The following is a 22218-nucleotide window of genomic DNA, read 5'->3' as shown; positions in this document are numbered from 1 at the left end:
CAATGGAATCTTGAAATTCGCAGGCAAATGGATGGAACTAGAAGAAACCATTCTGAGTGAGGTAACCCAATCACAAAAAGACAAACATGGTATGTACTCACTCATATATGAATTTTAGACATAGAGCAAAGGTTCACCAGCCTATAATCCTCTTCCCCAAAGAAACTAGAAATCATGAATGACTCTAAGGGATAAATGGACCCCAGGAATGGGAAGTGGCATAAACTCCCGAGCTAATTGAGAGCATGAGGGTAGGGGAGTGGGTGCTGCCACAATAAGAGCACAAGAAGAAGAGGAGAGGAGAAGAAATGGAGGAGCAGATATATTGAGTTGGGGGAAGAATAGAGGAGAGAGAGCAGGATGAGAGATACCATATCAGAGGGAGCCACTATAGGTCCGTGAAGAGATCTGGAACTAGAAAGATCTCCAGAGACCTATAAGGATGACACGATCTGACAGACCGGGCAGTGGAGGAGAGGATGGCCTAGAAGCCCCTCCCCTAGAATGAGAGTGATGACTACTCTCTATGCTATCCTAGAGTCCTCATCCAGTGGCTGATGGAAGCAGAGACAGACATACACAGAAATACACTAAGCTGAATTCTGGAACCTAGTTGAAGAGAGGGAGGAATGAAGAACGAAGGGGTCTGTACCTGGTTGGAGAAACCCACAGAAACAGTTGGCCTGAAAAAGGGAAAGCATATCAACCCCAGACGCTCTTTGGGAGGCCAGTACGGGACTAATCCAGCCCCCTGATCATGGATGCCATCGGGGAGGCCCCTGCACTCCCGGGAGCCTCCGGAGGTGGACTGGCTCTTTGCCCTGGTGTATGTGGGGGACTTCGAGAGCCCATCCCACTTGAAGGGATGCACTCTGTCCCTGAACACATGGGGAGAACCCAGGCCCAGCACAGGAAGATTTGGTGGACTTGGTGGAGCCCCGGTTGGGGGCCTACCCTGCCTGGGGAGTGGTGGGTGGATGGGGTGGGGGGTAGGTTGGAGGTGGGGGAGAAGGAATGGGGGTGAGGGGAGGGAGAGGGAGAGGGGAAGTACATGTGAAACAAGCCTGTTCCCTAACTTGAATTAATAATAATAAAAAGAGAGAAAAAAAAGAAACTGCTATTGCCTAGATTGTTTGACAGTGTGCTGTATAAACTGGACTTGCAGGACCCACAGGAAAGTGACTGCAGAACTAATGGTACATTCCTGAACAGTTCCTTCTTCATGGGAGCATCTGCCAAAGAATCTGCAGCACAGAGAAAAATCACAAACAATCTGCCAATACAGGCAGACAGTTTTCAATTTCCAGCTTCACTGAAAGTCTGTAAAACACAAAGTGACCATTGACTGAGGATGGATGCACTAGCATTAGAGAGGAACTTCCGGTGACTGTCCAGGCAGTGAGATGTCTCTGTCAGTTTTGAGTTTATTCATTATTATTCTGAGGCCTTTGATGGAGTTGAAGATTATGTACATAGTTAGACTGATCCTCACTAAATAAATAATACATAAAATAAAACTGTATACTAAAATGAAAACTGAAACAATTAAAGAGTAATAGAGGGTATATACTCTAAGATTTAGATTAGAGTAGAACATTCCGGAAAGAATACAAAAACAGTCTTTATGCTATATATCAAAGGATGACACTCCATGAAATTACAAAGTTCCGGCTCAGCACAGCACTCTACCAGTAGAGTGCTCAGAGAGCCCCCTGAAATTTGAGAACAACTTTCTCAGCTTTACTTCAGATAAAGAGCTGATAGAAAGTATTTACTAAGCATTGTAGAAACTAAATAACAAGGAAAGAAATTTACCAAATATAAATGAGTTAATGAAATGATTTTTTTAAACAAGAAATACAAATGGCCAACAAACTTTTATTTTATTTTATATTTATTTGGTTTTTCGAGACAAGGTTTCTCTGTGTAGCTTTGGAGCCTATTCTGACACTCGCTCTGGAGACCAGGCTGGCCTGGAACTCACATAGATCTGCCAGCCTCTGCCTGACAAGTGCTGGGGTTAAAGGCATGTGCCACAAATACCTGGCTCCAATAAACATTTAAAATGTACTTTACACGATCCTTGTATTGAAAATATTTAATAAAATGCTAGAAGGTTGAAACCAAGCACACATCAAAAATATCACTCGCCCCGACCAAGCTGGTTTAACCCCAGAGATGCAAGTTTGGTTCAATGTATGGAAAATGGTCAATATAATCTACTATATAAATAAACTGAAAGAAAAATAACCACACGATTATCTTGTTAGATGCTGTAAAACCCTTCAACATAATCCAATAAACCTCCATAATAAAGGTCTCAGAAAGATTTGGGATGGAGGGATCAGACCTAAACATAATAAAGCCGATATATAGAGCCAACAACCAATATTAAAATGAATGGAGAAAAACTCATATTGATTCCAATAAAATCAGGAGCAGGTCTAGGCTGTCCACTCTCGGCTTATCTATTCCATACAGTACTCAGAGTTCTAGCTGGAGCAATAAGACAACAGTAGGAGGAGGGCCTGGTCCTGGCCCAACATATTGTGCCATACTATGTTGACTCCACTTGGGAGCCCTTAGCAATGAGGGGGAGTGGACTTAGGCTGGGCTGGGGGCAGGTGACGGGGGAGGGAGGAGACAAGTGGTCTGGGGGGAGAGGTGAGAGGAAGAACTGTGGTTGGAATGTAAAATGAAATCAAAAAATGAAAATAAAAAACAGAAAATTAAAATTTAGGTGATTTTATGGACACATGTCATAAGGAGTGGGTCAATAAGAAAGGAAATGAGAGCAGATAAACAATTCTAGACTTGATTAAAACACATATGCATGTATAAAACACAAACATATTTTAAGTAATAAATGTTAAAAATTTTCTATAATTAAGAATGTTGGTTTGTGCCGGGCATTGGTGGCACACGCCTTTAATCCCAGCATTCGGGAGGCAGAGGCAGGCGGATCTCTGTGAGTTCGAGGCGAGCCTGGTCTACAGAGTGAGTTCCAGGATAGGTCCAAAACTACACAGAGAAACCCTGTCTGGAAAAATTAAAAAAAAAAAAGAATGTTGGTTTTGTTGGAAGAAGACAGTGAAGTGTGGAATCCAATGGGGCAGAGGGAATTTTCTCACTATCCCACGAATCTGTGAAAGATTCTAGCACCTTCCACAGGAGACCCAGTCACCATTCAGGGATCATGAAAATTCAATGCCTCACCTTATCACCTTATGCCAATGGATACCCAAGGAACTCTAAAATATCTTTGCTAAGTAACAACTAAAAATTTTATTTATTGTCTAGTCTCTCACACCTGGTGCTGTCCATGTCACTGAAGGTGAAATGAAAATTGCAGCTCTGGAGGGAGGTGAGGTCACAGAGTCACAGACCTCTACATCACCCTTGTTCTAACTCTCCCACACTGAGGCTTATTAATGACTCTGGATCTGCTCATTGAACCCACCAACCTGTGGAGACAAGAAGCCAGGTGAGTACCGTGTATTTCAGTCTGAGTGGTAAAATTAGAAAAAGAGAGAGGCCTGAGTAAGTGTTCATGTCTTGTATGGGATCTTGTGTAGAAACAGATCCATGGACTACACAAAATGCACAGAATAAATTGCATAGCTAAGAGATGAGCTAGACAGATCCAAGTTTTCCTAACCTTGTAACCATTTTGTTTCATTTAGTATAACATATGGTTCCCATGAATTGTGACTTGAGTAAGAGAAGGATAATTAAGCCCAAATCACTATCTGTTTAAGGTTAATAATTATTAACCTTATTAATAATAAGGTTATTTTTATTATTAATTATTATTATATATTAATAAGGTTATACTAATTAATAACCTGTTTAATAATAAGCCAATGTGATAATTTACCTCAGCTTACATGTTGTGTAGACCATATCTTCAGTAATAATTATTTTGAGTTTATTTCACTGTGGTTTCATGCCATAGACAACAGTAGACTGAAAATTTAAGTGGCACACATCCCAGAGAAGAGCAGGTTGTGTCCATGATTGTGAGTAAAATGAGTAAAAAGTATTCATCTGTGACAGTACATTTATGTTTTGTTTATAGAAGCAGTAACTGAATCTCTAGTGAGTGGCATTTGGTACAATGAGTTGTTTAAAGCCTCTTCTCTTGAACTTGGGAAGGGAAAATGGAAGGAAAGTTTCAGTATGAGTGTCAGGCAATTTTATCTAGGGTTAAATTTGTGGAGTTATTTCACCTGGTTTCAGCATACTGTAATATTAATCAGAACCTGATAGCTGCCAACACTCACTGTATATTTTCATTGATATTGGAAGACAGAGCTTTGTGCATGGTCTGCCAGGGTTCTATCCGTTGGACAAATCTGCCTTAACACTTAGCATGGACAATGTTAGCACTGGGAAGCATTTAATGCTCACACTGTACAAAATTATAGGTTTTACATTTTTCTGATTTCACTGTATCATCTTACATCTTATTCTCGGTGTAAATTCATTATACATTTCATTGTAACAGACTGCTTAATGTAAGAATTAGCAAATATGTCAGATGTGTGTTAAAAATCCTTAAATCCTGGAACTTTTCTGGAAGTGAAGGCACATCTCTGTAATCTTGAGCTCAACGTGATTTGCATAGTGAGTTTTGAGACAGTCGGAGCTACAAAGTGACTCCCAGTTTTGTAAAATAATAATAAAGAAGAGTGAATAAATGCTGAATTTTCAAAGAAATGTTGCTGCTGCCATTGCATTCCCACTGTGTTCTTTTTACTTCAGTTGTCAGTAAAATTTTAGATGATTCTATGATTGCATCAATAAAGAAAGAAACTTAAAAAAAAAGAAATGTTTTAGCAACTTAGTGTCCATGTCATGGTATCAGCTTCTAATCACATATTATTGATTCCTTTTATATGTTTTCCAGATTAATAGTGTTAGTAATTCCTCTGTGTACCTAACATAATCATCATCCCAGAAATGTTAGCAATTCATATTATTGGTGACATCATAAAGATCAGGTCCATCCTGTACTTGTCAAACCAAACTGGGAGATGGGACAGTTTTATGTCAGGTCAGACCATCCTGAGAACAATGATCTCTGAAGCTCTAAACTTTGACATTTACATAACAGATAATACTTCATGTAAATGTGTAAACTTATTTGTTCAATATTTTTCTTTATTTTGTGTTAATGTCTGTTTTCCATGCATGTTACTATGAGCGCTGTGAGAATTCAGTGCTTTTATAGGCCAAAAGATGAAGACAGAAGCCCCTGATATTGGAATTGTAGGCAGATATATGGCACCCTGTGGGTGCTGGATACCATCATAGGATCCACTGCAGGACCTGCACATTTTTCCTCAGACTGAGCCACCTTTCTATTCACCCCAAATGAAAACTTTTTACAGCACAAGGCATACAATAGGATTACCAAAAACATGAACAGAAATCAAGTGAAGAACACAAACTGCAAAGAAGGGTGTAGTATGCTGCAGATCTCCCATCATGGTTTTGTAAGAACAGCCTGAGGTGACTGTGTTTCTGTAACAATTTCTTAGTACAAGTCTTTGCACTGTTCACTGTGACTCTAAGCAATTTTTGGATTTATAGAGTCTCATGCCGTTGGGATTCTTAGTTCAGTACTTTAGAAATACTGATATTGTCTAGATCCCACAGTTTTAACCATTAAAGAAGGTGAAAACATGAGCTCATGGCAGTGACTTATACATTGTCATTGCTGTTTTACAATTACACCAGTTGTATTTAACTAACAAAAAATGTATTTTCCATTTTTCACTTACCACTTGGTAGAATTTTAGATAGTGAATATTTTCTTGTGAGAATGGAAGATGTCAAAGGATTTAACCAGTGTGATCACACTCTACCTTCTGTGCAGAATCCTCCAATTCTGAAGACAAAGGTCCATGTGCATTATCAGATTTTCTTAGTGACCTCACTGATGAAGCATGAAAGTAGTTTCAGGCTGAAGTTGATGCTGGTTCCTGTCTCTTCTGTTTAGCATTGCTCTTACTTCCCTACAGCAGATGCAGTAGGATCCCAAATACTTGGCAAGAAAGTGGAATAGATTCCTCTTGTTCATTGTCATTCAAGGAGTCTCCAACACCACAACAGCTCTTACAATGAACCATCTTGTCAATAATTTAATTTCCTTCCACACATATGTGTCAGGGTAGGTGAACTGGCATGAATTTCCTAGAATGTTCCTGGCCTCTCAGCAAGGTAATGATACTAAGTGCGTGGAACTTTTAACAGTTTCCAGAGATACTGCGTTTTCATTTGTCCCGTGTTGAACACTGACTGTATTAAAGTGTGTTATAGCCGAACCCTGCACTCCGGAAAGATGGTCCAACCCTTTAACAAGGCAAGTGTAAATCAATCTTGAAGGCAGGTGCAAGGGGAGTTGATACTGCCCCACCTGAGGTAGATGGCCAGAGTCTCTCAGGATAACCTGCTACCACTCAAACCCAGATTCAGTCCTTCAGTTGCTCCAACCCAACATCTACCCCATCTAGAACCTCATACTTGAGCTTTTGATGGGCCTTGTCCTATGGAACAATACTTACGGTATCTCCAAGAGTTGTGGACATGTCACAGAATAATACCCTAGAGGTATTCCAGTAAGGATCTGGTGGAAATGGTTTACCAGAAACTAGAGGCTTTAACCAGACCACTGGAATAAATATTTGCTTAAAAGAACCTTCTCATTGAGGATCTTTTAAAACCCCTTATTGGTCCCACTATAATTTTATGGGCTTGCCAAACACTAAAACCCACATTAAAATTTAAAAGCTAAGAAACAACAATAACACAATGTATACTGTGATCCTTCTCAGTTTGTATTTCCTCACATAATAAAATACTTTCAATTTTCTTCTGTATCCATTCTCTAGGGTGTTTCTCCAGTGCACAAATCAGGGGAAACTGCTATTACCTGGTAGTTCCTAAGGTCATCAGTTTGTTTCATATCCTTCATATTCTGAAATAATTATGCCAACTGATTATTCTTATATGGATCAGTGGCAAGTGGATCAATGGCACCCTTCCTGAGGCTTCTTGGTTCATCCTGGTACTAATTCACAACTGCTTCTCCCTACTTATTCAATGGAATCTCACCCTAATTAAGAGGGCTTCAGACACATTCTCTGGAAGGAATAGAATATATTGTCCTGAGAGTCTTCACCCTGTGAAGTGATCGGCTATATGACCCAGTGCCTTTTCTTCTCCCATTTAGAATCCAGAATTCTGATTAGGCCACATTATCCCATAGTTTCAATAGGGATTGAACATTCCTATATTAGCTTTCATTCTTCAGATGGTGACATCATCCTTACCATTTCAGCTGACCTATTTCTGGGGGGCTATCATCCCATTGAATGTCTACAGTGCTCTGAGAGTCCTAACCTGAGTGTGTACATATCTGTGGTTGCACTATGTGGTGTGACTTGCATAAATGGTAGCTCTTAACATAAGATAGTAGTTGTTAATTGAACCATCATTTGAATACATTTTATGAGTTTAATAAAATGTTCTTATGTAGCTGTAGAAATTACTAGAATAATATTATTAATTTTTCATCTATCAGATTTTAATTGAAATGAGATATACTATTAGAATTGGTATTTTATTTAGTTTGATACAAGTCACTGAAATTGTCTTCTTTAACACCATGGTTAGAAAATGGAAGTTTATTGTCACTGTCTTCACTATGCTTCCTGGTATTGCCTCTTATACCAATGGCTTCTAACAGGCCAAATTAAATTTCCCACAATGTGACATAGTCTGTGCTTATGAAGGCAGATCGCCAATTCACATAGCATGATGAGGCCTTTAGCCATCTTAAAGTCTATTGCATTGTAAGTAAAAATTGATACTATCATTAATTTGGAGAAACTTTGTTATGTAGCCTAGTCTGGTTTGGTGATTTCCCCTCTCTGTAGATTTTGGGTTATTAATGTTTTTCATTCATTTTGACTGGAGAAATGTCTTTGTCCGTTATCTAAAGAGAATCATGCCCAAAAGCAAAATGTATATCTGGACTCTGATCATCAAATTAATTTTTTTGTCACTAACTACAACTGGAATTCTGGGAAATTTCTCTCTGTTTTACTACTATCTAATCTGCTATGGAGAATGCAAATTAAAGACCGTAGATTTGATTCACATTCACCTAATGGCAGCCAACACCTTGATCATTCTGTCTAAAGGAGTGCCCCACACGATGGCAGCTTTTGGTTTGAAGCAATTTTTAAATGATATTCAATGCAGATTACTTTTGTACATTGTAAGAGTTGGCCGAAGTATGTCCATTGGCATCACCTGCCTCTTGAGTGTCTTCCAGGCCGTCACCATCAGTCAGAAGGAATCCTGTTGTAAGGATCAAAAAGTCAAAGCTGCTAAGTACATTGGCTGCACCCTTTCCATTCTCTGGGTCTCATACATTTTGATACATTTCATTTTCTTTGTGAATCCACTCATGAAAAGTTATAGTATCAATATGACAAGTAAACGAGATTTTGGACACTGCTCTACTGCAGGGCGGGATGGAATCAATGACTCACTCTATGCAGCATTGGTTATGTGCCCTGAAATCTTCTTTTCGTTGCTCATGGCCTGGTCTAGTGGCTCCATGATTGTCATTCTGTATAGACACAAGCAAAGAGTTCAGCACATCCGAAGCACTTGTGGTTCCAGCAGAACCTCCCCTGAGTCCAGAGCCACCCAGAACATCCTGGCGCTGGTGTCTACATTTCTGGCTTTTTATACTCTCTCTGCTATATTACAAGGCTGTGTGGCTCTTTTGTCTAATTCTAGTTGGTGGCTGGTGAACATCAATCATGTCACTTCTCTGTGTTTTCCTTGTTTTGGACCCTTTGTTCTTATGAATCATTACTCCATGCCAAGTCTCAGCTTGGTCTGGATAAGGAATGTAAACACACTCATCCTTAAGTATGTAAATGATATAATTCTTATGGTATCCAGTTGTTTAGTCACCCATCTCCCTCACAAAGTCAGTGCAGAAAGTTAAGTAGGTAGTGCCCTGTCCTTTAAGTATTAATGTAAATGACATGTGTCAGAGTTTTGTCAGCTGGTTGAATTGGCTGTCCACATTAGCCTTGCCCACTGTATGAGGAAGATTTCCCTCTTCAACTTTCAGCGTTATGTCTTCCCTTTGTCTAGCTGATGTATAAAAGAACTAGCAAAATTGTTCTCGATCAAGCTACCCTTCTCTGGCTTTCATTTGTCCAAGGCATGCTAAGTGTTGGTTAATTCACAGAAATCTCATGGGTCATAAAGTCCTTCTACAAGGAAAACTAATACAGTGGCTGGCCTGGAAGTTGTGTTTCAGGGGTCCCTGTCTATTTACCACTGTTCTTGTCTTCAGCAGTACCAGTAAACTTCTTCAGCCATAACCTCCTACATACCCTACTTTCAGCTGCTGTAGAGACAATCACATGGGCTTGCTCTGAAGCTTGTACCAACAGTCTTCAGCAACATCTCCAAACAGAGCATCTCCCCCAGACCACTTAGTGAAAAACTATTTTCAATATTTTACCTCATACAGAAATTGGGTGGAAATAAATGTTGGGTTCAATGTTATCTTTATTTTTGGCCAATAGTTTTGAGAAATTTTGAATCTATGTTCATCAGCTAGATTAGAATATAAGTTTGAGTTTTATTATTGTGTTTTTATCTGGTTTGGCAGCAGTATAATGTGGACTTCAATAAAGTTTGGAAAATATTTCATGCATACATTATAAAAATCGATTTTGAGGTTCTTCACAACAATAAATAGAACTGATATATGTCCCAACTTTTACCCTCATGGAACTATGCCAAGAATACTCCATTTATTTCCATAGAAATTTGTGCCAACCTATGTATAAGCTGCTCTAGGTTTGTGGAAATTGAGCCAACATTTATATCCATGAATATATAAATCAATAATCAAATTTGTGCTTATACATAAAATGGTATACTCATAAACTATTGTGAAACATGAAATCACAAAATTGTAGGAAAATTGAAGGACTTATAATGAATAATATTTAGCCAGGTCTTACAAACTCAGAAGAAAAGTCACATGTTGTCTTCCTATAAGGTGTGGATCTGCATATGTGTATACTTGAGTGTAACTTTAATTTCAGGTTTTGAAAAAAGACAAGGAAAAATAATGTTAGGCAAAGGTAAGGAAATTAATTCATGAGTTATGGAAGAAGATATCAAGGTAATTATATTTTCTCTTGTGAACTCTGCCATTTATACACCTGTGGTGGATAAAGGCATAAAAATATATTTGGTAGAAACACTGTAAAACCATGAACAATGCTCCATGGCTTCATCTTAGCTTTCTGAAGTATGTATATCTGAATTGAAATAAAATGAATTTGGACTTGGCCAAGTGTTCTTTTCTTTTCTAGATTATTTATTTAAATTAGAAACAAAATTGCTTGACATGTCAATCTTCAATCCCTCTACCTTTCCTCCTCTCCTGGCCACTACTAATTCCCTACTCATCCCATACCCTTATGCTCCCCAGGGAGTGTGAAGCCTTCCAAAAGTGGTCTTCAGAACCTGCCATATCCTTTTGATAGCACCTAAGCCCTCCCCCAAGTGTCTAGTCTCAGGGAATAACCCTCTTTGTAGAATGAGCTCCAAAAGTCCATTCTTATGCTATGGATAAGTACTGATCTACTACAAAAGGCCCCAGAGATTTCTGAGGCCTCCTCACTGACACCCGCATTCATGAGGCCTGGATCAGTCCCATGCTGGTTTTCCAGCTATCAGTCTGGGGACCAAGAGCTCCCCTTGTTCAGCTCATCTGTTTCTGTTTCACCAGCCTGGTATGGACTCCTTTGCTCATCAGTCCTCCTTCTGTGGAACTGGATTCCAGTTCAGTTCAGTGTTTCGCTGTGGTTTCTGCTTCTACTCCCACCAGCAGCTAGAAGAAGGCTATATTATGGCATGTGAATTAGAAATCAATCTCATTATCAGGAGAGGGCATTTAAGGCAGCCTCTCCACTGCTGCTTAGATTGTTAGTTGGTGTCATCATTGTAGCTCTCCAAACATTTTCCCAGTGCATGATTTCTCTTTAAACCTATAATATCTCCCTCTGTTATATTATTTCTTATCTTGCTCTATTCTGTTGTTCCCCCAACTCAACCTCCCTGCCCCATCATGTGTTCCTCAAACCACTTGTATGCCATTTTTTCATCCTGTGGTGGATAAGGGCATAAAAATGTAATTGGTAGAAACAGTGTAAAACTATGACCAATGTTCCATGGCTTCATTGTAGCTCTCTAAAGTATATAGATCTAAATAGAAATAAAATGAATTTGGTCCTGGCCAAGTGTTCTTTTCTTTTCTCCTTTTCTATTGAAATTAGAAACACAATTGCTTTACATGTCAATCTCACTTCTCTCTCCCTCCCTCTTCCCCTGCCTCCCCACTAACTCCCAATCATCCCATGCCCTTTCTGCTCCCTAGCGAAAGTGAGGCCTTCCATAGCGGTGGGAGGAAGAACTGTGGTTGGAATGTAAAACAAAATCAAAAAACAAAAACAGAAAAAACAAAAATTAAAATTTAGGTTATTTTATGAACACATGTCATAAGGAGTGGGTCAATAGGAAAGGAAATGAGAGCAGATAATCAATTCCAGACTTGATTAAAATACATATGCATATATAAATCACTCAGATATCTTAAGTAATAAAGGTTAAATAAAACCTCTAAAAATTGAGAATGATGGTTTGTGTTGGAAGAAGTCAGTGAAGTGTGGAATCCAAAGGGGCAGAGGGACTTCTCTCACTTTTACACGAATCTGACCTCTAAGATTCTATAACCATCCACAGGAGACCCAGTAACCATTCTGGAATCATGAAAACTCATTGCCTCTCCCTAACACCTTATCCCACCGGGTAAATACACAATGAACTCAAAAAATGTCTTAGCCAATTAACAACTAAAAATTTTGTTTATGGTCTAGTCTCTCACACCTAGTGCTGTCCTTGTCACTGAAGGTGAAATGAAAATTGCAGTTCTGGAGGGAGGTGATGTCACAGAGTCACAGACCTCTACATCACCCTTGTTCTAACTCTCCCACACTGAGGCTTATTAATGACTCTGGATCTGCTCATTGAACCAACCAACCTGCAGAGACAAGAAGCCTGGTGAGTACTGTGTATTTCAGTCTGAGTGGTAAAATTAGAAAATAAGAGAGTCCTGAGCAACTGCTCATGTCTTGTATGGGATCTTGTGTAGAAATAGATCCATGGACTAGACAAAATGCACAAGAATAAGTTGCACAGCTAAGAGATGAGCTAGACAGATCCAAGTTTTCCTAAACTTGTATCCATTTTATCTTAGTATAATCTAAGTTTTCCATGGAGTGTGAGTTTGAGTAAGACAAGGATAATTCAGCCCAAATCACTATCGGTTTAAGGATTTTATTAAAAAGTCAATGTGATAATTCACAACACCTTTCATATTGTGTAGACTATAACTTCAGTAATAATTTTTTCAGCTTATTTCAATATGGTTTCATGTCATAGAAAACAGTAGACTGAAAATAAAAGTCACACACATCCCAGAGAAGAGCAGGATGTGACTGTGATTGTGGAGTATAGAAGCAGTACCTGAATACCTAGTGAATGGCATTTATTGATATTGGAAGGCATAGCCTTGTTCATGGCTAAATATGAATTAACACTTAGCATGTTCAATACTAACGCTGGGCGGCATTTAATGCTCACAGCGGAGAAGATTAGAGATTTTACATTCTTGTCATTGCATTATATCATTTACATGCCTATTTCTGTGTGAATTCATTATACATTTCATTATAATATGGTTCTTAATGTAAGAATTACAAATATGACAGATGTGTTTTAAAAATCCTTTAATCACAGAACTTTTCTGGAAGAGAAGGCACATCTCTGTAAACTTGAGTTCAACATGGTCTATATAGTGAGTACTAAGACAGTCAGAGATAGAAACTGGTGTCCAGTTCTGTAAAACAATAATATCAGGAGGCAGAGGCAGTCAGAGTTTGAGTGCAGCCTGGTCTCCAGAGTGACTGCCAGGATAGGCTCTACAGCTACATGGAGAAATCCTGTCTCAAAAAACCAAAAAGAAAAAGAAAAAAAAAAGAAAAAACAGTAAAGAAGAGTGCATAAATGCTGAATTTTAAAAGAAATATTTTAGCAACTTAGTATATATCACATGGTATTGGCTATTAATCACATATTAGTGTTTCCTTATATAAGTTGAACAGATTTAATGGTGTTAGTAATTCCTCTGTGTACCTAGCATATTCTTCATCCCCGAAATGTTAGCAATTCATATTTTTGGTGGCATCAAATATATCAGATCCATTCTGTAATTCTGAAACCAAACTGTAGGAAGACATATTTTTTTTATGTCAGGTCAGACCATACTGAAAACAATGCCTCCAGATGCACTGGAATTTGAATTTACCTAAGACATAATCCGTCATGTAAATGTTAAAACTTACTTGTTTCATATATTTCATTACTTTTTGAATGTCTTTTAAATTACTTTTGAATGTCTTTTAAAACATTAATGTCTGTTTTCCCTGCATGTCAATAAGAGCACAGTGAGAATTCAGTGCTTTCAGAGGCCAATAGATGATGACAAAAGCCCCTGAAACTGGAATTGCAGGCAGATATAAAGCACCCTATGGGTTCTGGGGCCCAAAATGGGATCCCCTGCAGCACCAGCACATTTTTCCTCACCACTGAGCGTCCTCTCTATTCACCACAAAAGAAAACTTTTTACTGCACAAGGCATATAATAGATTACCAAAAACATGAGCAGAATTCTCTAGGGTGTGTCTCCAGTGCACAAATAAGGGAAACTACTATTATCTGCTACTTCCCAAGGTCATCAGTTTGTTTTAAAATCTTCATTTTCCAACATAATTGCACAAGCTGACTATCATTACATGGCCGAATGGTGAGTGGAGCAATCACACCCTTCCTGAGGCTTCTTGGTTCAGCCTGGTACTAATTCACACCTGCTTCTCCCTACATTTTCAGTGGAATCTCACACTTTTTGAGAGGGTTTAAACACATTCTCCTGAGGGAATAGAATAGAATATTCTGTCTTGAGAGTCTTCTCCCAGTGCACTGATGGGCTGTCTAATTCAGGGCCACTTTCTTCTCCCATTTACAAGTTAGAATTCTGATTGGTGACACATTATCCCAAACATAGTTTCAACAGAGATCGTGAACATTCCTGCATTAGATATCATTCTTCAGATGGTGACATTAACCTTACGATTTCAGCTGACATATTTCTGTGGGCTATCATCCCATTGAATGTCCACAGTGCTCTAACAGTTGTAACCTAAGTATGTACATATCTGTGTTTCTGTCTGTAATGTGACTTGCATAAAAGATAGATCTTAACATAAGATACATGCTGTTACTTAAACCATCATTTGAATGCATTTTATGCCTTTTATACAATTTTCATATGTAACTGTAGAAATATCATGAATAGTATTATAAGTTTTTCATTTATCAGATTTTAATGTAAATGAGATATACAATAAGAATTAGTAATTCTTTAGTTTGGTACAAATCATTGAAATTTTCTTCATATACAGCATAGTTAGAAAATGCTTGTTTGTTACCACAGTCTTGAACTATGCTTCCTGGTATTGCCTCTTGTACCAATTGCTTCTAACAGGCCAAATAAAATATCCCACAAGTTGACATACTCTATGATATGATGAAGGCATACCACCCATTGACATAGTCATGATCTGGCCTTCTGGCTTCTTAATGTCAATTTTATTGTAAGTTATAATTGATAATATCATAAACATGGATAAATTTTTGTTATGTAGTCTAGTCTGGTTTGGCGATTTTGCCTCTCTTTAGATTTTGGGTTATTAACATTTTTCATTCATTTTAACCAGAGAAATGTCTTTGTCCGTTATTTAAAGAGAATCAAGCCTAATAACAGAATGTATTTCCGGACTCTGATCATCAAAATAATTTTCTTATCACTAACTACAATAGGAATTCTTGGAAATTTCTCTGTGTTTCACTACTATCTGGTCTGCTATGCAGACTGCAAATTAAAGACTGTAGATTTGATTCACGTGCACCTGATGGTATCCAACACCCTGATCATTCTCTCTAAAGGAGTGCCCCACACCATGGCAGCTTTTGGTTTGAAGCAGTTTTTAAATGATATTCAATGCAGATTACTTTTGTACATTGAAAGAATTGGCCGCAGTGTGTCCATTGGCTCCACCTGCCTCTTGAGTGTCTTCCAGGCTGTCACCATCAGTCAGAAGGAATCCTGTTGTAAGAATCAAAAAGTCAAAGCTGCTAAGTACATTGGCTGCACCCTTTCCCTTCTCTGGGTCTTGTACATATTGATACATTTCATTTTCTTTGTGAATCCACTCATCCAAAGTTATTGTAACAATGTGACAGGAAAACAAGATTTTGGACACTGCTCTATTGCAGGGCGGGATGGAATCAGTGACTCACTCTATGCAGCATTGGTGGTGTGCCCTGAAATCTGCTTTTCATTGCTCATGGCCAGGTCTAGTGGCTCGATGATTGTCATTCTGTACAGACACAAGCTGAGGGTTCAGCACATCCGCAGCACCCATGGTTCCAGCAGGACCTCCCCTGAGTCCAAAGCCACCCAGAACATCCTGGCACTGGTGTCTACCTTTCTGGCTTTTTATACTGTCTCTGCTATCTTACAAGGCTGTGTGGCTCTTTTGTATAATCCTAGTTGGTGGCTGGTGAACACCAATCGTGTCACTTCTCTGTGTTTTCCTTGTTTTGGACCCTTTCTTCTTATTAATCATTACTCCATGGTTTCAAGACTCAGTTTCGTCTGTATGAGGAATAGAAACTCAATTATTCTTAAATAAATGATAGAGTTTCTGTGGTATCCACTTGTTTTTCACCCATCTCCCTCACAAAGTTAGAACTGAATGTTAAGTAGGTAGTACCCTGTTGTCTACTACTAATGCAAATTATATGACTCAGAGTTTTGTCAGCTGGTTGACTTAGCTGTCCACATCAGCCTTTCTCACTGTATGAGGAAGATTTCACTCTTCAACTTTCAGCATCAAGGCTTCCCTTTGTCACAATGATGTGCAAAGAGTTAGCAAAAATGTTCTCCATCCAGCTACCCTTCTTCTGGCTTTCATTTGTCCAAGGCATGCTGAGTGTTGCTTACTTCACAGAAATCATATTGGTCATAAAATCCATCTGCAAAGAAAACTAATACAGTGGCTGGCCTGGAAGTTGTGCTTCAGGAGTCCCCTGTCTATTTACAACTGTTCATGTCTTCAGCAGTACCAGAAAATTTCTTCAGTCTTAACTTCCTACATACCCCACTTTCAGCTGCTATAGAGGCAATCATATTAGCTTGCTCTAAGCTGGTACCAGCAGTCTTCACCATCTCCAAACAGAGCACCTCCCGAGACCACGTATTGAAAAACTATTATCCATACCTTTTACCTCATGCAGAAATTGAGTGCAAATAAATGGTGGTTTCAAGGTCATTTATATTTTTCTTTGCCAATGTTTCTGAAAATTTTGAATATTTGTTCATCATGGAAATTAGAATGTAAATTACTGTTTTTAATTTTGTGTTGTTATCTGGTTTGGCAGCAGTGTAATGTGGACTTCATTAATAAAGTTTGGAACATATTTGGCATATACATTATGGAAATCAGTTTTCAGGGTCCTCAAAACAATGAATAGAGCTGATATATTTCCTAACTTTTACATACAAGGGAATATATCCAGAAACCTCCATTTATTTCCATAGATATTTCTGCCCATCCATGTTTATTGCTGTTCTAGTTACATGCAAATTGAGCCCACATTTATATCCATGAATATATAAATCTATAATCGAATGTGCTTACATATGAAATGGTATACAATTAAAATATTGTTAGACATGAAATCACAAAATTGTAGAAAAATTGATGGCCTTATAATGAATAAGATTAATCCAGGTATTACAAACTCAGAAAACAAATCACATGTTCTCTTCCTATAAGTTGTGACTCTCCATATGTGTATAGATGAGTGCGACTTTACTATCAGGTTTCCAAACGAGACAAGGAAAAATAATGTTAAGTAATAGTAGGCAAATTAATTCATGAGTTATGGAAGGATATATCAAGAAAATTATTTTTTCTATTTTCAACTCAGCTATTTTTTCATCCTGTGGTGGATAAGGGAATGAAAATGTAATTGGTAGAAACATTATAAAAACATGAAGAAGGCTCCATGGCGTCATCTTAGCTCTCTGAAGTATATAGATCTAAATTGAAATAAACTGAATTTGGAGCTGCCCAAGTTTTCTTTTCTTTTCTCCATTTTTTAGTTCAATTAGAAACAAAATTATTTTACATGTCAATCCCAGTTCCCTCTCCCTTCCTTCTCCCATGCAACCCCCTAAATCCCTACACATCCCATGCAATTTCTGCTCTCTAGGGAGGGTGAGGCCTTCTATAAGGAGGTTCTTCATATTCTGTCATATCCTTTTGCATAGCATCTAAGCCCTTCCCCATGTGGCTACTCTCAGGGGTATCACTCTCTGTGGAATGGGCTCCCAAAGTCCATTAAAGTGCAATGGATAAGTACTGAGCTACTACAAGAGCCCCCATAGATTTCTGAGGCCTCCTCACTGACACCCATATTCCTGGGGCCTGGTTCAATCCCATGCTCGTTTCCCAGCTATCTGTCTGGGGACCAAGAACTCCCCCTTTTTCAAGTCAACATTTTCTTTGGATTTAACCAGCCTTTCTTGAATCCTTTGCTCATCACTTCTTGTCTACACCTGGATTCCAGTTCAGTTCAGTGTTTAGCTGTGGGTGTCTGCTTCTACTTCCATCAGCTGCTGGATGATGGCTCTAGGATGGGATATAAGTCAGTCATCAATCTCATTAATAGGGGAGGGCATTTAAGGTAGCCTCTCCTCTGTTGCTTAGATTGTTAGTTGGTGTCATCCTTGTAGATCTCTAGACATTTCCTTAGTGCCTGATTTCTCTTTAAACCTATAGTTTCTCCCTCTATCATGGTATCTCTTATCCTGCTCTTTCTCTATTCTTCCCCCAACTCAACCTTCCTGCTCCCTCATGTCTTCTTCACCCCTGCTCCTCTCCCCTTCTCTTTCTCCTGGATTCATCACCCCTCCCACATGGTTCCAATTTGCTCAGGAGATCTTGTCTCTTTCCCCTTCTCAGGGGACCATGTATGTCTCTCTTAGGGTTCTCCTTGTTTCCTAGCTTCCTAGCCAGCTGTGGTGTTTTACCCAGTAAAATTAGCTGAGGGAGGCAGAGGCAAATAAGAAACATATATATTTCTTCTCTTATTTAGGTATGGTGTTCATATGGGTTTTAAATATGTAATGAATCATTAAATAGATTGTAGTCACCTATAATAGTCAAAACTTATAGTTGGGTTAGTTAGGTTTCCTAGATATACAGAGATATATTTGAGATGTATAGTTTTCATACCTTTCAAAGACCTTCAGATTATGTCACTTAAAATGTTTTAGGGTTTTTCACAACAGACACAACTGCGCCTGGCAACACCAATTACTTCTGAGAGGAAGGTGGGCATGGAAGAAACTCATTATGAATTTTGCCTTCAACTTGGCAAGATGAACCATTTGGGAAAGAAACTGCTCTTGCCTGGATTGTTTGACAGTGTGCTATATAAACTGGACTTGCAGGACCCACAGGAAAGTGATTGCAGAACTTGATAGGACAGTCCTGAAAAGTTCCTGCTTCATGGGAGCGCCTGCCAGACAATCTGCAGGACAGAGAAAAATCACAGACAATCTGGCAATACAGGCAGACAGTTTTCAATTTTCATCTTCACTGAAAGTCTGTAAAACACAGTGTGGTCTTTGGCTGAAGATGGATGCATTAGCATTAGAGAAAAACTTCAGGTGACTGTCCAGGCAGTGAGATGTCTCTGTCAGTTTTGAGTTTATTCATTATTATTCTGAGGCCTTTGATGGAGTTGAAGATTATGTACATAGTTAGACTGATCCTCACTAAATAAATAATACATAAAATAAAACTGTAAAATAAAATGAAAACTGAAACAATTAAAGAGTAATAGAGGGTATATACTCTAAGAATTAGATTAGAGTAGAACATTCCGGAAAGAACACAAAAACGGGAATTATGCCATATATCAACAGATGACACTCCATGAAATTACAAAGTTCCTGCTCAGCACAGCACTCTACCAGTAGAGTGCTCAGACAGCCCCCTGAAATTTGAGAACAACTTTCTCAACTTTACTTCAGATAAAGAGCTAATAGTATTTACTAAGCATTGTAGAAAATAAATAACAAGGAAAGAAATTTGCCAAATATAAATGAGTTAATAAATGATTTTTTAAACAAGAAATACAAATGGCCAACAAACTTTTATCTTATTTTACTTTATCTGATTTTTCGAGACAAGGTTTGGAGCCTATTCTGGCACTTGCTCTGGAGACCAGGCTGGCCTGGAACTCACATAGATCTGCCAGCCTCTGCCTGACAAGTGCTGGGGTTAAAGGCATCGGCCACCAATACCTAGCACCAATAAACATTTAAAATGTACTATACACGATCCTTGTCATGAAAATGAAAATATTTAATAAAATACTGGAAAGTTGAAACCAAGCAGACATCAAAAATATCACTCGCCCCGACCAAGCTGGTTTAACCCCAGAGATGCCAGGTTGGTTCAATGTATGGAAAATGGTCAATATAATCTACTATATAAACAAAATGAAAGAAAAATAACCACACGATTATCTTGTTAGATGCTGTAGAAGCCTTCAACATAATCCAATACACCTTCATAATTAAAGTCTCAGACAGATCTGGGATGGAGGGATCATACCTAAACATAATAAAGCCAATATATAGAGCCAACAACCAACACTAAACTAAATGGAGAAAAACTCATATTGATTCCAATAAAATCAGGAACAGGTCTAGGCTGTCCACTCTCGGCTTATCTATTCCACACAGTACTCTGAGTTCTAGCTGGAGCAATAAGACAACAGTAGGAGGAGGGCCTGGTCCTGGCCAAACATATAGTGCCAGACTATGTTGACTCCACACGGGAGCCCTTAGCAATGAGGAGGAGTGGACTGGGCTGTGCTTGGGGACAGGTGACAGGGGTGGGAGGTGGCAAGGGGTGTTGGGAGGAGGAGTGAGAGTAAGAACTGTGATTGGAATGCAAAATGAAATCAAAAAATAAAAAACAGAAAATTAAAATTTAGGTGATTTTATGAACACATGTCATAAGGAGTGGGTCAGTAAGAAAGGAAATGAGAGCAGATAAACAATTCTAGACTTGATTAAAAACACATATGCATGTATAAAACACTCACATATTTTAAGTAATAAATGTTAAAAAAAATTCTATAATTAAGAATGTTGGTTTGTGCCCAGCAATGGTGGTACATGACTTTAATCCCAGCACTTGGGAGGCAGAGGCAGGCGGATCTCTGTGAGTTCGAGGCCAGCATGGTCTACAGAGTGAGTTCCAGGTTAGGCTCCAAAGCTACACAGAGAAACCCTGTCTCGAAAAACCAAAAAAAAAAAAAGAAAAGAAAAGAATGTTGGTTTGTGTTGGAAGAAGACAGTGAAGTGTGGAATCCAAAGGGGCAGAGGGACTTCTCTCATTTTTCCACGAAATCTGACCTCTAAGATTCTAGCACCTTCCACAGGAGACCAAGTCATCATTCCGGAATCATGAAAACTCAAGCCTTTCCCTAACACCTTATCCCACTGGATACACAGGGAACTCTAAAATATCTTTGCTAATTAACAACTAGAAAATTTGTTTATGGTCTAGTCTCTCACACCTAGTGCTGTCCTTGTCACTGAAGGAGAAATGAAAATTGCAGCTCTGGAGGGAGGTGAGGTCACAGAGTCACAGACCTCTACATCACCCTTGTTCTAACTCTCCCACACTGAGGCTTATTAATGACTCTGGATCTGCACGTTGAACCCACCAACCTGTGGAGACAAGAAGCCAGGTGAGTACAGTGTATTTCAGTCTGAGTGGTAATATTAGAAAAAGAGAGAGGCCTGAGAAACTGTTTGTGTCTTGTATGGGATCTGGTGTAGAAACAGATCCATGGACTTGACAAAAAGCACAAGAATAAATTGCACAGCTAAGAGATGAGCTAGACAGATCCAAGTTTTCCTAACCTTGTATCCATTTTATTTCTTAGTATAATATATGTTTTCCATGGATTATGAGTGTGAGTAAGACAAGGATAATTCAGCCCAAAATCACTATCGGTTTAAGGTTTTTATTAATAAGTCAATGTGATAATTCACAACACCTTTCATATTGTGTAGACTATATCTTCAGTAATAATTATTTTGAGCTTATTTCACTATGGTTTCATGTCATAGAACACCGTAGACTGAAAATATAAGTCACACACATCCCAGAGAAGAGCAGGCTGTGACTGTGATTGTGGAGTATAGAAGCAGTACCTGAATATCTAGTGAATGGCATTTATTGACATTGGAAGGCAGAGACTTGTTCATGGTCCACCAGGGATCTATCCCTTGGCTAAATACGCATTATCACTTAGCATGATCAATACTAACACTGGGCGGCATTTAATGCTCACACTAGACAAGATTATAGATTTTACATTCTTCTCATTGCATTATATCATTTTACATGCCTATTTCTGTGTGAATTCATTATACATTTCATTATAATATGGTTCTTAATGTGAGAATTAGCAAATATGACAGATGTATTTTAAAAATCATTTAATCACAGAACTTTTCTGGAAGAGAAGGCACATCTCTGTAAACTTGAGTTCAACATGGTCTATAGAGTGAGTATTGAGACAGTCAGAGATAGATATTGGTGTCCAGTTTTGTAAAACAATAATATCAGGAGGCAGAGGCAGTCGGAGTTTGAGTACAGCCTGGTCTCCAGAGTGACTGCCAGGATAGGCTCCATAGTTACATGGAGAAATCCTGTCTCAAAAAACCAAAAAAAAGAAAAGAAAAGAAAAGAAAAAAATAGTAAAGAAGAGTGTATAAATGCTGAATTTTTAAAAGAAATATTTTAGCAACTTAGTATCACATGGTATTGGCTATTAATCACATATTAGTGTTTCCTTATATAAGTTGAACAGATTTAATGGTGTTAG

At 38.5% G+C, this 22218-nt stretch overlaps 2 protein-coding genes across 2 annotated transcripts; both read left to right on the top strand.

Annotated features, from left to right (window-relative positions):
* Window positions 1–8014: 8014 nt before the first annotated feature.
* On the top strand, window positions 8015–9031 carry LOC100752288 (vomeronasal type-1 receptor 4-like). The gene has a single exon (XM_027434262.1). It carries the CDS (start codon window positions 8015–8017, stop codon window positions 9029–9031), a length of 1017 nt encoding a protein of 338 aa, XP_027290063.1.
* Window positions 9032–14996: 5965 nt separating this feature from the next.
* LOC113838701 (vomeronasal type-1 receptor 4-like) lies at window positions 14997–15926 on the top strand. The gene has a single exon (XM_027434263.1). It carries the CDS (start codon window positions 14997–14999, stop codon window positions 15924–15926), a length of 930 nt encoding a protein of 309 aa, XP_027290064.1.
* Window positions 15927–22218: the final 6292 nt, after the last annotated feature.

The sequence above is a fragment of the Cricetulus griseus genome, unplaced genomic scaffold (genome assembly GCF_003668045.3).
Source record: "Cricetulus griseus strain 17A/GY unplaced genomic scaffold, alternate assembly CriGri-PICRH-1.0 unplaced_scaffold_11, whole genome shotgun sequence".
Classification (NCBI taxonomy): domain Eukaryota; kingdom Metazoa; phylum Chordata; class Mammalia; order Rodentia; family Cricetidae; genus Cricetulus; species Cricetulus griseus.
This window is presented reverse-complemented; position numbering and strand designations above follow the sequence as displayed.

Bases quoted from the DNA above. Each gene is read 5' to 3' on its own strand.
- LOC113838701 (XM_027434263.1), top strand. From the start codon at position 14,997: ATGTATTTCCGGACTCTGATCATCAAAATAATTTTCTTATCACTAACT.
- LOC100752288 (XM_027434262.1), top strand. From the start codon at position 8,015: ATGCCCAAAAGCAAAATGTATATCTGGACTCTGATCATCAAATTAATT.